We start from the raw sequence: 18,903 nt of genomic DNA, 5'->3' as shown, positions 1-18,903 counted from the left end.
AAAATGTCAAGTCTGCCACCTTTTCTAATTGCTTCAGAATGTTCTGTTTCAAAGAAACCAAAATCATGAGCTGTACCGGATTCTAAATTCAGCTAAGTTCTGACAGAGTGCGACAAAATTGCTTATGAAGAAAATAGTTTTCGGGGCGAAACAAAAATCGCAATGCAGTTCGCACTGATGGTGATTTATATATATATAAATATATATATATATATATATGGGATAGGAGATATATATATATATATATATATATATATATATATATATATATATATATATATATATATATATATATATATATATATATATATATATATATATATATATATATATATATATATATATATATATATATATATATATATATATATATATATATATATATATATATATATATATATATATATATATATATATATATATATATATATATATATATATATATATATATATATATATATATATATATATATATATATATATATATATATATATATATATATATATATATATATATATATATATATATATATATATATATATATATATATAAAAAAAATATATATATATATATATATATATATATATATATACAGGTATCAGCCGCAGTTACTTTTTGTCACTTTTTTTGGGACCTGTCACTTTGTGTCACTATTTCTATCATTTTATCACTAAAGTCACTTTTTTTGATGTTTTGGACCTAATTTTTTTGGTGAAACAGTATGTAATAGTTGACTCTCGACTGTGGCATAATTCAAAAAAAAGGTAAGCCTTTTTTGATAGTTTGGACTGTATTTCAAGACGCACAATGTATATGGCTGTGATAGACGTGGTTAGTGTGTGTATGTTAAGATCTAGACTTTTGCAGATAAGATGATAGATTGAATTAGTTCTACCGTACCATAACTGCATATGGTTCTTTTTAGGACCGTTGTTTACTTGGCATCCTTTCTTGCCTGGTTGCTTAGCAAATGGACAGTTAGGCCGACATTCCTTCTGTATGTTTTCAGTGTTAGCCAGTTTCTTTGATTTTAGACCATTTCCTGTTAAAGGCATGCATGCCCACAGGTCTGAGATCGTCAAAATGTAAGATTAAATTCGTGTTTTCATTGGTTTTGTCAGTTTGTATTTGTATTAGCTTTATATGTTTTCGTATTCCGTCCTAAAACCCATTCTTGTTTCAGGTCACTGTAAAATAATGGGCAAGACAAAATTATTGGAGAGCTGGCTCAGTAGGGAAGACGGTGCTGGGCATAAAGTGAAAGAGTGGTGCACAAAAGGGAGTGACAGCTCGTTCTATTGTAAAGTTTGTAAAAAGACACTCAGCTGCCAGAAAGGGTTCCAGGCCCTTCTTCAACATGCAGCCGCACAAGATGACAAAAATAATGCTTCTGTCATGTTAAACCAGCGTCAGTTGAGACTCGCTGCATCAGCTCCAACCGGAAACCACCCAAACTCACAGAGTGACAATAGCATACCATAAAAGAATCTGGAAATGCTCCGCGAGCAGGATGCAGCGTCAAGGGCGAAGATAGTTTGGGTTTTAAAGACTATTGCTAGTTCTTTTGCTGCAGCTTCATGTGATCATATTTCCGAGGTGTTCCGAACAATTTTCCCTGATGTTGTACCAGAAGGCTTGAAGTTAAAGGCTAAAAAAAATGACATACTTGTTGACGGACGCTATTTATCCGGACTTTTGAGGAATTTTAGTTAAAGACATCCAGAAATCTGACTGTGCTGAAATATGATGAAACAACGAACAATGGGGGAGGGGGGGTAGAGGAGCTCCAAATCAGAGTTCGATACTGGTGAAAAGAGCGGAAACAAGTGGCTAGTCGACATCTTCGGACATATCATGTGGGACATGCAACCAGTGAAGATCTGAGTAAGAAAATCCTGCAGAGTGTTGAAGATGAAGAACTTTCACTTGAGAGATTGCTTATGCTTGCAAGTGATGGCCCAGCTGTCAATAAGAAAGTGTGGCCCATCGTAGACTCAGAAAAGAAAAAAAGGTATTCAAAAGGGTTTTCAAAAGGCCTATTGAATAGGGAAACCTGCAACATTCATGCAGTGCATAATGCATTCTTGAAAGGGCTGCAAGAACTTAGTGAGGAGTGCTCTGATATGATCATCGCTGTTATCACTTTTTTGCGGGATGGGCAGCTCGTTCTGACGATTTCAATCAGTGCCAGCGGAAAGTTCCTCAGCGTAAGTTTATGAAGCACGTCCCCACGAGATGGCTCACCATAGGGGAAGCAGCAAGCCGCTTGGTGGAACAGTGGCCTGCATTGATAGAATATTTCCTAGAATTCGTGCCTAACAAAAATTGTCTGCAGTACCCGATGTCAAATGCAAAATATTTGAAAACTGTAAAATGGCTAGAAAAGCAAACAATGAAAGCTGAAATTGACTTTATTGTAAGCTCTGCGGCAACTTTCACCGCTTTTACCGGTGTATTTCAACGACAGGAGTCGTTAATTCATGTGGTATACTTTGAGCTGAGCCGGTTATGCACAGTTCTTTTGGGGCAGATTGTGCCGGCTAATGATGTCAATCTCCGGATCCTCGGTGGTTTTGAAGGCTTAGTTAGTATTGCAGATGTTTACCTACAGCAACTCTTATGTAATGAAAGGGTCCTGGCTGCCCTGGATTCTTAGATTGGATTCGTTATTCTGAAAGACAGGAAATTTTTTTCCTGAGAATTAGAAAGCATATCAAAGCTGCTGTACAGTACCTGCTGACAAAATACCCTGTGAACAACGAGTTTTTCCGAAGCCTTGCCTGCCTAAGCCCTCCCAGTCCAGATTGCCAAAGAACGAGTTGCAGTGATATCTTCCACATTGCGAGAGAACTTCCATTTGAGACGGACATCGAGTAAGTCCAGGGAGAATTGTTATTACAGTCAGATCCTGTGCCGCCACCCACGGAGAGTACTCGAATCGACAGCTATAGGCAAAAGTTCCTGGAACTGAAGACGCCATCTGGTGAAACTAAATATCAGACCTTACGTTGCATCGTCTGGGCAGCTCTGTCGCTCCGTCATGGAAGTACAGGCGTAGAGAGAGGATTTTCTCGGTCAGCTGTGCTGATGACTATCCTTCAAGCGTGTACAGAAGAACGGACACTGAATGCTAAGGCTTTTGCTGCGAATGCACTCCGCGACTATGAAAACAGACCAGATCGTGTGCTGATCACAAAGAAGCTGCTTTTTCTGGCTAGATCAGCTATAGCCAGCTATGAACTGTTCCTTATTGAACGAAGACAGGAAGAATCAGAGAGAGAGAAGCTTTAATCTGAGAAGAAAGATGCTGAACAAGAAATCCAGGAGATGGCGCGGAAGAAGCAGAAAATAGCGGCCGTAGAGTCAGATATTGTACGAAAAAAAAGAGATGGTTAAGCAGAAGGAAATAGGCGTTACCCTTCTGAGAGAGGCAGGGGAACGGTTGAAAAAAGCTGTGGAAGAGAAGGACTTCCTGAACATTGGTCTTGTTCAAAGTATGCTGGAAGCAGCATTAAAAGCTTGCTCCGAAGAAAGGGAAAGGGTAGATTATGCTGAATCGGTTGGAGTACTTGTTCCGAAGAGGAAATCTGAACTAATTGATCGCCTTTCGAAAAAGTCAAAGAAGTGATGACATAATATCCAGTGATTGCTTATACCTAGTCGTGGTGGACGCTTGTTTTTCAATAAATCAGTTTTCGTTCCTAGTGCCATAATCGAAGTCGTACATTTACCGAAGTTATCGTTTGTATAAGTAAATAAAATCAGTTGAAGAAAAAAAAATAAGGATTTCAGCCTTTCCGTCCGTAAGTTCTCGGGCTCTCATAGGCCTGTGATGATCTTACGGTAGTAATTTTGATCCTTGTAATCCATCTGACTGACGGCTTCTGATCAGTCACTTTTTGTCACTTTTTTAGTGTCCTCAAGTAACTAGAGTCACTTTTTTCGGGCCCCTCGTTGCGGCCGATCCCTGTATATATATATATATATATATATATATATATATATATATATATATATATATATATATATATTTTATATATATATACATATAAAGATTTATATATATATATATATAAAGATTGAAGAAATAGGAAACACATGTTTAGCTGATTCTTGAAGTGTTTTTGCCACCTCCTTACATCCATTTTCTTTTATTCCCAGGTCCTTGTATTCTTTGCAGCCTATATCATTCAATGCGGGAAATGATCTAATACTTCTTACGAATTTTTCAACGTCCATTATCTTTTTTTAAATATCGCCTCGCTGCAAACATTTTTTCAACTACAAGTTGGAGCATGGTGAAGCAATTTTTTTCGCTTCGGAAGGCCTTTTTCTGGCTTGGCGAAGTAATTTTCGCTAGGCAAAGCAATATTAGCGCTTTACGAGAACTAAGCTTTTGGGTAGTGATTTCTACCTAACTGTGAAGAGTTAATGTTTGAATATGGTGCTCAAGTTGAAGGTGACCTTGGAGTCCCCGGTTTTATAACGGATTCTGAACTGTTTGGTTTTGGCTTTTGTGGATGAGGACCAGAAAAACGACCGCTAAGCGCTAATTACAGCAATGGAAGGACATCTGGTACTGCCCTACACTCCTACGCCCCCGGAACAGAAATGAGCGACAATTTCTTTTCAGCTTCCATCATTATCGAAAAATTCCTGTTTGGTTTTTTATACAATAGCAATTATTAAAAGTTGCTAGTTGCTTTCTCTTAAATACGTATTTGTGGAAATAAGGTATGATTAAAACATCTATTCAAACATTTTTCAAAATTATTTTGAAACAGTTATCATGTTGCATACTCTGGCTAATATAAATATGTATAAGTATAACTACAAGCGTAATTGTAAGATTGTTAAAACATTGTAAATGCTCTGTTGAACTCCGTTAAGCCATAAACGTGTGGTTTGCGACAACAATACGTAATGGTATAGAACATGGCGAGATAAGGACTGAACAGCTGTCAATTGTATCAAAAACCCGGTGACAAAGAGCCTTATTAAAACTACCATTAAACTTTGCAAACGTTTCGCAATAGTTTAATGCTTGGCCTTAAGAGCATTTGGTAATTTTTTCTTATGTGAATGTGACCATAAAAAACACTCAGGGGTTCCACTACATTGTTAGCTGTTTTTATGGCTTAGAGTATCCTGAATGTCAATTAGAGCTTCTTATATCCATGTTGATATAATGTTACAAAAATGGATATGAAACTATGTAAATTTGACTATAAAATATCATTGTTTTGGCATATAATTGTCGTGGAATTCTTGGAAGTGGTATTTCAAGATAAACTTCTTCTTTGCAAATATAGGGTTTGCAAATATTTGCTTGACAACAGCAGTGAATGAGGGCACATAATTGACCTTTCCTTAGTTTCTATTGATTCCAATTTTTAATCGAAAGCGCCAGTTAACCTTCAAAAAGGAGAATCGAGTAACAAAATTATTTTTTAGTTTATTGTAAGACGATGAAATTCTATGCTAAAAGAATGACTAAAATTTTAGAAAACTTCCATGAAGGTTTAAAACTTCTAGAAAGGGGGAAAACTTCTATAAAGAGGAAACTTTCTTAGTTGAGTTGATTTTCCTTTTTCTAAAGCTATTTTCTTCTTCTAAAAAACACCGGCTAAGTTCAGGATCTGTGGAACACATCATTTGTGATTAAAATTCTCAAGTTGAAACCAGTAGTGGACACATTTTTTGGTCAAAGTTCAATCAAAGAGGAAACAGAATTTGGTCGTATTGTCTTTAGCCAATCATATTGTTCCTTAAGCGCGTGTCAGTTAGGAAAACCAAATGACCCACTTTTTACAATCAAAATCTTAAGCGACAAAATTTAAAGTGGCAGGCTGCCATCAAGTTGCAGCCTCCTAGACAAAATGCCTGGACTATGTTAAAGCAGGAATTAAACGTGAAGTGGCAGTGTTACAAATTTTTTTTAAAAAAAACGTATCAAAAATTCGTTTTTGTTCATTTTTTTATATTTTTGTGAGTCGGAGAAACATAGGGGGGAGGGGGGGGTCCAAACCCCTACCCCCTGGATACGGCCTTGCTCAACATATAGCGCATATAGCAACATATAGTAATTGCAGATCTAGTCGTTGTAGTTTGTTGTATTTAAGTAAATTTTACCTATCAGGAAAATGTAGTAAGATCTAGAGCAATTTTAATCATGTAAGTATTTTTTCAGTTTTTTGTAGTGGTCCTTCTTTTGGTTGCACTCTCTTATTTTTTCTTTTTTTTCTATTGGTAATTCTTTTGGTTTTATTCTTTTACAATTTTAATCTTTTAATTTTTTCAGGTACCTTTGGTAAGTACCTTTACCAATTAGTTGTGTTTAAACGTTGTTTCTCAGTAAAAGAGATGTTTTTTTTAAAGAAAGTATAAAAAACTAATTTTTTTTTAAGTCAAAATATTTCTTATAACTGTGTTTCTCTTTCTTTCCAACATGGTCAAATTTGCAGATAAAAAAAAACAAAACAATTATGATGAAGAGAAATTCTAGTTCAAATTAATTTATAGACGAAAAATAATAAAAAAAAATCTTCTTTGATTTTTATAAAAATATTAGATTGTGCATGTAATTTCATTGTCTTCTTCCCTGAGATACATTTCGAAACGACAATTTATAGAGTAGCCTCTTCCTTTATTTGCAAAACCTGTCGAAGAAACTCAAAACTTATAATCGTCAGAGTTAAGCCAAGATCATGTTTTAAAGGAGCTATGTGTAGAAACAATTTCTACGAAATCCATCATATTTTGAGGGAAAAAATCCTCTCCCCATCGACTAGGGCACTAAAAATTTTGAAAAATATGGAATTACATTTTCTTAATAAAATAGTATTGCAATTGATTTGTTAATCAGAATAATGATGATTACGTAAGTAAATGCTTGTTAAATAACTTTTTTTTTATTTAAATTGTGCTATTTATTGGTCAGTAAGTTTTTCGTAAAAAAAAAAAAAAAAAAAAAAAAAAAAAAAAAAAAAAACATGAGAAAAAGAGAGAAATTCTCTTGAACTTGAAACAAATCCTTTTGTCGACTTCCTGGTTTGAACTGATATTGTATTGTCAGGGCCAAAACCAAATAGGATTACTCATTTAATGATAATTTTGGCTCATTTAATGAACCAAAGGTGTTCATTAAATTTCTTATCTCAGCCCATGCTGGGGTCTAATTACTTCATAAAAGACAGGAGAGTAGCCGTAATTTTAATAATATACGAAACTTAGCCATAGTTATCAGATTTATACTTTAATTCCCCTATTTTAAAAAATGCGGTATTTTGTTTGTTTATTTCCAAGAAGGTTGATCGAGCATGCGTATTTACGGTTTTTGTTTTTCCAAAGGTGATAGTATAGAGCCAATAGTCCTAGAACTTCAAGAATGGGCTCATTACAGATTAAATCAGAAGTTCGGGTGTTCTTCTTGGGTAGCAAAAAAATTGAGTACCACAGCGAAGTGGCGTTTTCTTGCATTTTAGGTTACGATGTGACAATTTAGGCCTAAAGAATGCCAAAAAGCCATCGAGTAAAAGTTCTGGGATAGCCAATTGATTTAAAAATTATTGAAAAGCATGATATTAAGCTTTTCGGTTTCAATAGCAGTAATGCCGTTCAAGGGCGAATTCGTGCCTGAAGGTACAAGAAGTCCATAGAATGTAAACTGTTAATATATACATTTCTTTCAAAGCTTTTTTTAAACTAAGTTTATTGATTTGGAACTTAATAAAATTATTTACAGTGAGGTATAATTGCGCATCAGTCGTTATGGAAGAAGGCTGGCTGATGTCTGCTTAAGTGGGGAATGTGTTGGAAGCCTCAAAAAGTATGTTGTTATGCCCAAATTTCCTACCTCTCATAGAGAACTTCAGATTAATAATAGAGCTTGTTTTTTTTTGGGGGGGGGGCGGGGGTAAGGATGAATCTTAAATCCTCCTACGTTCTCGGGAATATATTTGGGCCACGCCCGAAGGTGGGTACTATGGGGGGATAGCGCTTCTTATTGCCGTAGGTATTTTTTTATGCAACAAAGAAGATCACATTCACGCACTTACTGGCACAAAATGAAGATTCAGCCCGGGGGGGGGGGTATTTTGAGGGACCTCAGGAAATTTCATGGGGGGAGATCGCAAGCGCTACTTGGAGCTTTGTTTTCGCCTAGATTTATACAGGAATACTGTTCATTTTTTTCAATATTTCACATCGATTAATATCTTCTTGTTTCCCGGAGAGTATTGCCGACCTAGGCCCCCTGCCAAGGTGCCCCGTGCCTATAATGTCTCTGTAAGAACTAGTTTTTCAAATAAATTGCCTTGGAAATGATGGTCCTATGATTAATATTTGGTATTTCGTTCCCCCTTATAATAAATGTTTGAAATATTTATTTTATTATTTTTTATTATTTTTTAGCGATTATTAATTTTAATCTCTGTTCGTTTTGGGTTTCATTTACCCTTGATAATAATTTCTGGTGTGTAAGTTTGGAGTGCTACTGGGCTTTATTTCTCCTCGTTTTAAGTTTCAATTTGGCTCTTTAATGGTCTTTAAAAAAACTTCTTTTTTTAGCTCTTTTTGCTCGTTGTGAGACTGACCTGGATGTTTATTGCAGTTTCTGTTAGTTTCTGGGGTATCATTTATTTGTTTATGTTGATTTATGGCAGTTTCACGCTTGAAAAATTATTTGACTTCATTTCTGCTCATCTTTGGCTTAATATAGCTCTTTATTTTTTTTTGAAAAAATTCTTTTGTGTTATTTTTTTAAATTAATTTCTGTTTGTTTTTAACTGATATAGGCTTTTTCATTGGTTAAGAAAAGAATATTTTGATTTGTTTGTTTTTCTCCAGAAGAATCCAGATTTAGGATTACTATTTATATGTTGGACAGAATTTGTCAACAACGCCCTCTTGACAATCTGGATACACATAGTGTCTTTGATTTAGTTTTACACCTCTCAACTTTTCCTGAAAAATAAAACGTAATATCCTATTTTGTTCCTAAGACATTTTGTTTATAGTATTTGACAACCTGGATACCCTTACACTATTTGCTCTATTTGCTGTTTGGTCAATTGATAACTCCCAATTCCCAACTTGGAACTTCAATTGAAGTTCCAATAAGTCATTCCTGAGATATGTTCTTTTGACAACCTGCAAACGCAAACTGTTTTTTGATTTAGTTTAATACTCTCCTTAGCAATTTCTGAAAGCTTCACCTGAATGCCTTTGGCTTTTTTGGGCACCAAAGGTCGAACATGCCCCCTTTCCCCATTTCAAACACTATATGTAAACAATTGAAGAATTGCATAGCTTACAGCCCTTGCCCCAAGGATTGTGGTGGGGGCCTGTCATTCGCGAAGGCATTTTATCATCTTTCAACTATGCTGAAAAAAATTACTATCTCAAGTTTTTGATCGGATGTCTTTGGAGGAAATGGTGTATTGAAGGCGGGCTCCTAAAATGGGCATTAGATTTTCCAATTTCCATTGAATGAGTCTCTTTTAAAGTTTCTTCGACAACCCCTTCAGTCTAAAGTGCCTTGTTGAAGAAAAAAAAGAATAAATAATGGTGTGCCCACATCGCTCTTTACATAGGCAGCGCTATTGTGCTACCTCTGATCGCCCCTCTAATTACTGTTGCAAATTTGAGAAAACTTAAAGTAGTAAATGGTACTTAAATGTCAACGCTTTCGGTTGAACCACTGATCAGAATACATCGCCTTTCTATATGAATCTGTACGAGGAACAAAATAGGGCATAAATTGCCTTATAAGATTACTGTATCTTGGCTTAGTTGGTTAGAGTGTTCGTTTACGTTTTTCTGCTTCTAAGTGCACATCCAATGTTTTTCATCATTCTTCTGTTTTATTACTTTTCTTTTTATCTTAAAGAAACTACAGAGGGAAAGCCAGCTCCTGTGGTAGCTGTTCAAGCAAGACCTGAACCAAACTTTGCATCAATGACCGAGGAAGAACAACTCGAATACGCGCTTAGGATGTCAATGCAGGATTCTGCAACAGGTAATCAACCATTTGTTCTCGTTCATTTTTAGTGCTTAAATTATATCTACTGGTTCAGCTAATGCACGCAGTGTCGAAATTTCATTTGGGGTGGGGGATATGGTTTGTAAAAGAACAGGATGGCTAAGAGATATCAAAAATAGGCAGCTCATAGTAAATTTTTATCTTAAATACATGCCTTCTTGATATTACAGAAGGAGAAAACATGATGTAAGAAAAGCCTAAATTGTTTTTTAAAGTCTGAAGTAATCTGTATAACTAGCAAAAAACTAAACAGACGAACAACAGAAAATATATTGAATTCCGATGGGTATGTTTCTATTTGATATTACAGGTGGAAAATTCTCAATCAGAGGAAACGCTTTAGCGTTGTCTACAGTAAAGAGCCATATGACACTTCATATGGAAAGGGTGATCTTAGAGACTTCGGAGGGGACTCATTCAGTGAGAAATTGGATGTTCTAGTGCCCTTTTTAAGAGTCAACTGCAAAGAATCAAAAGCGATTGGAGGGCAACCAGCCTTCTTCTTTGCCTCCTCCCACCTCAACATTGATCAAATTCTGAAACTGCTATTTTGTTCAAAAGGTCCAATTGCTATGCCTCTGGCGATTTTATGACCCCCACAGCCCCCGGGCAAGATTTGTAAGTTATGCCATTTTGACAATTGTTTTCATGTAGGATTTATTGTTGGGAAAAGAGGAATGTTTGATCCTGGATTGGTCTGAAAAGGATAAGGATATTAAAGTGAAACTTAAGGGAATATTGAGGGGATGTTAAACTAAACAAAAAAAAGACTTATGTGTATTCTGCAATGGCGACTATTTGCGACTGTGACTATGAATACTTGTAACTGTGACTACTTGCGAGTGCGACTACATGAGGGTGTGACTGGGATTACTTCCGCCCAATTACTTGCGACTGTGACTGCGATTTTGGCTGTGACTGCAACTACTTGCGTCTGCTGTTGTGACAATGATAGCAACTGCTTGTGACAGAGACTGAGTCTACTTGCAACTGCAACTGGGTCTGCTAGCAAATGCAAAGGGGACTGCTTGTGACCGCGGCTACGGCCACTTGTATCTACTATTGTGACTACTTGCTATTGTAACTCCGCCTAGTTGCCACTGTGACTGCTAGTTCTAGTATTACTGCTGTTGAAATGCATCAAGAAAGTCTAAGCGTCAGTCTAGGTCGTCGAAAGGGCTTATCTGCAATATCTGAGAAATGACTAAGGTTAAAAGTATGCTGCAATTATATTGACCTTTCCTGGTAATTGGCTCTGTACAGGCATCTTTATCCTTATTAGCTTAACAAATATATATTTATTAGAAAGAAGAGTCAGTAACCAAGGTTCAACATGTGTTCAGAGAAAACTCCTTTGCTATTGCTACAATTCATTTCAGACTTTTCCAATTCAAGTTGGATCAAAATAAAATGATTTTTGAAGAGATGCGTTCGTTATTCTCTCTGAATTGGGCGAAAGGTGATTTTAGGGGAGATTTCGGGGAACTTTTTTTTTCTGGGAGACAGATTTTGGTGGATAGTGTAAGCACTGTATAGACATCAAGTTCCATCGTTTGACGAGAAACCCAGTTAATTCGTTTTTGCTTTTGTTTTTCCGGACAGTGATTTTTGTTTACGCTGATTTAAAATGCGTACGCTTTATTAACTTTTGTTTTACCTCTCAAAATATATTCACGTAAGAAAGAATCTACCCCCCCCCTTTTTAAGACATTTTCTAATTTAGTTTTGTGATCTTAGGTGCGGAAAAGTTAATTTAAGGCGTATTAAAAAACACGGAAAAATTAGATCTTTTTACATTAATTGAGATAAAATTTGAATTACATTGGAAAGAAAATCAACGGAAACTTATATTTAGGTCAGTGCCTGAAAAAGTTTCTACTAAACCTTCAGATTTTAAACTCTGTGTATTTTCCGTTAATTGAGACCTTAATTCCGCTAATTGATCAGTAACACAGAGCTAGGATTATATTATTTTCATAAATAATTAAGATACTTTTTTAGACATAAGAACTTGCTTGTATTTTTTATTTTATTTTTATGGTATCAGGGGTTCTGTAATTTTCATGTTACAATACGGTTTTGTTTATCTCAAAATGAAATTTACTGATACTAATGTAAATTTATAGATATTAGTCGAATGGTATGATAGAGTACTTAAGGACAAAAAATTACAGCCCTGCTACACGCCAAGTACAGCTCTGTTGCAGCGATACACCAAGAGATACCGCTTTGGGGATTTAATTACTCCATATTGCTGGGACATATTTTATTATAGGATTTTATTTATGACGCTATTAAATTTACAAATTTAATTTTATGTATGAATATTATTAGCGCCAAATATTTATGATTGATTACCTTTCACGTCCCACTGGGGCTTGGCATATATCTTTAAGCAGTAGCAATCAAGAAACATTTAAGGAACCGAAAGAGGATTTTAAGACTTTTAATTAAATTAATCAGCTATGTGTTGTTTTTCTTTTGTTTTTCGTCTAATTTTTCGCTATCTTCCTGATAATTAGAGACTTAGGGTTGTCAATACCATGAAAACTGTCATCCCGGTGTAGGAAAATTATGTAGATTTTAGTGTATTATGAAAAACTTGCTTTTAAAGCTATTTGAAGATTGTAAAATGCTTGCTGGACAACTTCCCTGTAAATTTTAATGCCAAAACCAAAACCGTGAATGTTTTTCTGAAATGAGTACAAATATTCTTGACAACAGTGTTTGTCAAAATATATATATATATATATATATATATATATATATATATATATATATATATATATATATATATATATATATATATATATATATATATATATATATATGATCTTACTGGCGTACCTAGTTTCGGGTCAATTGATGAATTCAGATCTACCTCATAGTAAATAGAAGTTTCAATGCACACAAATGAAACTTGTTGTTTATAAAAATAACTTGAATAATCTAGGTGGCGAATCTAGACTGTAACTCAGCTCCGGGTTGCAGTAAAGAATTTACTGCGAGAAATAGTGCATAAAAGTATTTAGGGGCAAAGTGGGCGAGTTCAGAAGATTTATCTTTTGAGTGGGGGCGTATTCTGACAGATTTCAGGGAGTTCGGAGACCTCATATGTGCTGGTATAAATGTAAGCTGAAGGTTCGTTAGACGATATCTGTTTGTTTTTATTCGAACTGCCATGGGAATGATGATGCTTTATGATTTCAGGATTAACTATTTATCGGAAGCCTAATATTAAATATCTATTGTTGAAAGTTCACAACTGCTTCTTTTCCTCCTCAGCTGTTTTTTTCCTCAGCTCTATTGGTGGTGGAATCTTTGCTTCGAAGAAAAAAGATCGCCTGGGGATGTTATTTTTTAAATACCAAGAACTATAAAAAGTTAAATTTATTCAGTAGCTTACTAAACAATTTTTGACGCTTGTATTTAGGGATTTTTTTGAACATTTTACCCAGTATTCCTATTTCAATATGTCGGTGGAATGTACGGTTTGTTGCCTGCTCCCCCCCCCCCTAAGATGTGCACGTAATTATCCAATACGTAATCCCTTTCTTCAACACAAACGAAAAAGGCTCACTTACATTATCGTCTTTTGTGTGTTTGCTGTTTGCCTCTTGGAGGAACTGGAACAAGACTACTTCTTTAGATATTGAGAAACAAACTTGTCTTCAGTCAATGTGGTGCTGGAAACGCCCGTTCAAATTTTGACTTTTTTTATCTTGAAACTTAAGATTTTTTTACGCTTTTTTAGATTCTGATTTTTTTAGGCTTAGATAACATATTTAGTTATCAGGCTAGAGTGGGGATAACTGTCATTCCACCATCCGCCCCACTTCAGCAGCACTAGCTTCTACTTCTGTATATTTAGCTAGTAGTAAGGTCGAATCGATCTATTCAAATGTTTTCCCCTCAATTGAAAGGGAATTGTCAGAAGAAATTCTGTAAGTCCACATTAAGGCAGCGCGGTGGCGACAGGTGTGACCTGTTTAAGGCTATGAGTCATGTATACATAAACTAAATACTGTCTCAAAAACCTTATTTAGGGAAAAGACTTGAAAAGGACCTCCCCCCTCCAGGCTGGGGTAGCCTTCAGAAAAGGAGTCAACTTTGGCCTCAAAGGGCTTAAGGAGCATGATGCCTTTTGAAATTCCAATCCGCTTAGTAAGTAGTCGGAAAGCTTCTACCGAGGAGAGTAAGTGGATTTACTCCCGACCCATTTGATTGTCTCTTGTGAACGCAAACTCAAAATAGAGCGTGGGCAATGATGTCTTGGAATGTTTATAATATAACCTGTTTTTATTTAAACAAATGTGAAAAAGAAAGAAAATACAGTTGAAAATATTTTATTTAGGAAAATAACCAGTATTTTCTTTTTGAGAAATAAACCGTGGCCTAGGTGTATTAGTATTTGTTTAAAAACGTATGTTTATGAGACCAAAGATCAAATATTCATATGGTCGGTTTTATTTTTATCTTTTTTTTACTATTTATCATTAAATTCGTAAGAAAAAAAATTCAGAAGAAAAAAAAGATAAAACAAAAGGCTATTTTGGCTTTTTTAGGTAATTCAATTTGTAACTTCGCATTTTATGCTTGAATTATATAAGTGCTATAGAGAGGGGGAACTATCAATTTGAAATTTTGTGTGTCGAAAACTTTTTTCAAATAATTTGTATTGCAATGTCGTAGGATGTGGTATGTGGCTGATGTTCAAATATTTTCGTCGTTTTGTTCTCTATCAAATAGTTCGTAGTAACGAACTGTAAGTAAGGAGCGACCCGGCTCAATGGTAACCGAAACTCTAGAAAACAGGTTTTTGATACCAATAGATATATCAAAAGAATCAGATTTCAATGCTGATTTCAAATATATAAATTTCATCAAGTTTTGTTCTACCCATCAAAAGTTATGCGCCTTGGAGAATTTGGCTTATTTTCAAAAAAAGGGGGAAAGACCCCCTAAAAGTTATAGAACTTGAATGAAAATCACACCATCATATTGAGCGTATCAGAGAACCCTAATATAAAGTTTTCAAGCTCTTATCTACAAAAATGTGGAATTTTGCATTTTTTGCCAGAAGAAAGATCACAGATGCGTGTTTATTTGTTTGTTTGTTTGTTTGTTTGTTTTGTTTTTTTTTCCCCAGGGGTGATCGTATCGACCCAGTGGTCCTAGAATATCGTGGGAAGGTTCATTGGAACGGAAATTAAAAGTTCTAGTGCCTTTTTTAAGTGACCAAAAAAATGGAGGGCAACTAGGCCCCCTCCCACGCTCATTTTTTTTTTCAAAGTCACCCGATAAAAATTTTGAGATAGCCATTTTGTTCAGCATGGTCGAAAATATGATAAAATGTCTTTTAGGATGACTTGATCCAACAACTTCCCCAGGTTTTTTTATTTTTTTTATTAAATTTTATATATTTTACATGTTTTTTTTTTTTTTTTTTTTTTATACTTTATTTTTAAGAGTTGTTTTGGTGGGGGAGGTGGGGTACGGTGCGGGGCGGGGGAGATATGGAAGGATCTGTCCATGAAGGAAGTTTTCATGGGGGAAGGGACATTGCTATGAAGGGGGCGCCGGATTTCCCAGCATTATTAAAGAAAAAGATCAGGAATTAAATAAATAAAAAAAAAGTTTTTCAACTGATCAACTGATTGTGATTAAGAGGTCATTTTTAAAGAACTGGAAAACAAATTTGAACTATAGTTTAAAGAGCAGGGTATTGACTAGGGGGCGAACCCCCTAATATACGTGTTAAAAATTTATGAATATAGAAACTCGTTACGTAAGTTAGTTCTAAGTTACGTATATTTATTACTAATAAAAACGTTAGTAAATAAAATCAAACTAGTTTCGAGAAAGCCATTTAACAAAATATAATATGCAAATTTTGTTTTAATTATTCATGTACGGTGATCCAATATCAAACTCTTCATTAATTCGAAAACGTTCAAAAATTAAATAAAAAAAACAATTTTTTTTAAATGAAAGTAAGGAACGACGTTAAAGCTTAAAATGAAAAGACATTATTTCGTATATGAAAGGGGCTGTCCCCTCCTCAACGCCTCGCTCTTTACGCTAAAGTTTGACTTTCTCACAACTCTATTTTTTTAAACAATAAAAAAACTTTAGCGTAAAGAGCGAGGCGTTGAGGAGGGGACAGCCCCCTTCATATACGGAATAATTTCTGTTCGTTTTAAGTTTTAACGTCGTTCCTTACTTTCAGTTAAAAAAAACTTGTTTTTTTTATTTAATTTGGATAAAGATTTATCGTGGCCTCTGAACCAAATAATAGTATTTTCCAGTATATAGATTTTTATTTTTTTTTTATTTTATAACCCAAAATTCACAAAACAAAAACTTGTTGCGATTTAATGCTATTAAATGCGATTTAATGCTCCCGTGATAAAAGATAAATAAGTAAAAATAATTGGACGAAGTTTCAAGATAAATTAGGATCATGGCTGAGATTGAACATGGGAGTTTGCTTCCGACATTGATTTATGTCCTTTTTTAAATGCAATAAAAATTTATATCAAGCACTTCCTTCGAAGCGTTTTACCAAAATCTTTATTCTGTTTCTAGCGGAGATAAATAAGAATCTTTTTTCGAAACTAGGTTAAGCTATCGGGAAAAAGGTAAAAATAAGTTTCAATTGAATTAACTATATATTTGTTATGTACACCGTCGTATGAGAATTGCTTCGGTTTTTTTTTCGAATTCAGCATGCCAAAAGTAAATCTTGGGGTTCTCAGAAATGGCAAAATTGCATGTCTGAAGTGTGATGTTTAATGCTAAATTGTGTGAGTATGATGTCGGACCTGAGAGAAAGGAAAGTGTTTTGGATATAATTGGAAAATCTGTTTTGGGCCGTTTCTTTTGCCAATTTTTTTTTTACCAGAAAATAAAACAATTGCGATTTATAATAGGATAAAAGAAAACAAAACTATTATAGTCCCTATAGAATTTAGTTATGAAGTAATAGGTGGTAATTTACTGTCGGGTTAAAAGGGATCAGAGATTTTGCTCTACATGAATAGTTAGACGAGACCAACGGTTTCCAAAGTGGGGCATATGTACCACTGGTTGTGCATAGTACTATTTTGGATGGATGTAAGTAGGACATGAAATTTCTTGAATGTTATGGATATCGATTAAACACAAATTTCTTTTATCCTTTCCTCTAAAATTATTAGGAAATTCGATTGCACATGCCCTGTGAAATATCTAAATTATTTATAAGCGTAATTATCGTGTAATTCTTTATTTTTAAGTCACGGGGTGAAAATAAGCAATTTCTATTGAATTAATGAATTTTGGTGTTAATTTAATTCCTTCTCCTTGTCTATCCTTTGTAGAATCATAACTTTTGCATGCTTTATATTCTCAGGGGAAGCGATCGCAAGAGACGGGAATCGGTACGCGACAGGCTTGTATAATTATGATTCTCGCTGTTGCTTGATTTTTTTCTGGTAAACTTCTCTTGTTGCTTTGAAACTAAAAATATTACGGTTATTGATAGCTTTGAAGAATAAATCTTCATTTTTAATTGGAATTCTGTAAGATGTCATCACGGGTTCAATACTATTACCCTGCGAAAAAAAAACTAAGATTTTCCCTTCCCTCAAAGTCGCGACCTATCTAAATCGTAAAAAAAACTTTAAAATAACACTTTTGTATGCATTTTATTACGTTTCTACGAGTCAGATGATTATTTGGCATTGGGTGGACTTCCTAAGCTCCCCTCCCCCTCTTGATACGACCTTGCCTGTTGTTAATCTTGAACTTGTGCTTAGTTTCTCTTTGAATTTGATTAAAACTTGAAATTCACCATTGCTTTAAAATAGGCAATTTTATGGAAAAAAAAAAAAAAAAAAAAAAAAAAAAAAAAAATGTTGTTGTCAAACATTGCGACGGCGGTGTTTTTTAATTCGTAAATTGCGTTGTGCATTTGAAAGATGCTTTATGAATGTATATGAATGCAGCGTCATTTATATGAAAAAAACATATTTTCCAAATTAAGGCTCTAAACGAGTTTTTCCAAAGTCGTGACCTATCTGGATCGTTTTTTTTTATGTCCGAAAATGTTAGGGTGTTAATTTTCAGTATAAAATTTTGAGCTGTTTTCGAGATATATGTATATACAATTATAATGTCCTAGCTGAGTAGTTGGTGCGCTAGACTTGAAATCCATTGTCCATGGGGACAGAGGTTCCATTCCTGGGGTCACGGGTTATTTCATTTGGAATGGGGGTCAGTGGCGTGACTCTGTAAGTTTAGCCAAAGTCGAGCCAGCTCTAAATGGGCACCTGGAGAAATTTAGGGAAGATATACAGAAAGGGAGGGTAAAAGCACAGGATGGCTGACCCTCAGCCTCTCATTGCACTCTCTGGCTGAATGGTCATGAAACTGGGATCAGTGCTGCCGGTAGGAACTGTTAAAGTTCAGTGCCATATTCTTTCCCTTTTTTTATCGTATAATCATTGCTTGCTTAAAGAGAGTAGAGTATATAATATCAAATCTTTTTCTTTGAAGGAAGTACTAATTAATGTAAAACACTAATAGAAAATGCTATTGAAATGGTTTTTAGATAAGTGCTCAAAGGAGTCTTCTTTTTATTCGAGAAATTTTCTTTTAAGACTATAGAGAATTGTGCTTTCAATGAGGCAAATTAGCCAGAATCCTCTTAGTGGTGTCGCTTGGTCGTTTTCTGCTGGCAGGATTTGCCTTCAGAACTAAGGCGCATTGTATATTCTTATTCCAATTACGGTACTTCAAAGAACCAAAGACATTGGAAATCGAATCTGATCATTTAAATGTGTTAAATGGAAACTGGAAATCAGCCATATAAATCTTC

General features: G+C 34.8%; 1 protein-coding gene across 1 annotated transcript in view; it reads left to right on the top strand.

Moving 5' to 3' along the window:
• Rpn10 (regulatory particle non-ATPase 10) overlaps positions 1–18,903 on the top strand; it is a 128,353-nt gene that overhangs the window by 96,375 nt on the left and 13,075 nt on the right. Inside the window, exon 8 of the mRNA XM_089087424.1 lies at positions 9,891–10,019. Within this exon, the coding sequence (XP_088943550.1) occupies positions 9,891–10,019 (129 nt within the window). The remainder of the gene's footprint in view (positions 1–9,890; positions 10,020–18,903) is intronic.

This window comes from Artemia sp. Qi Xiang Cuo, chromosome 1 (genome assembly GCF_049724085.1).
Source record: "Artemia sp. Qi Xiang Cuo chromosome 1, ASM4972408v1, whole genome shotgun sequence".
Classification (NCBI taxonomy): Eukaryota; Metazoa; Arthropoda; class Branchiopoda; order Anostraca; family Artemiidae; genus Artemia; species Artemia sp. Qi Xiang Cuo.
This window is presented reverse-complemented; position numbering and strand designations above follow the sequence as displayed.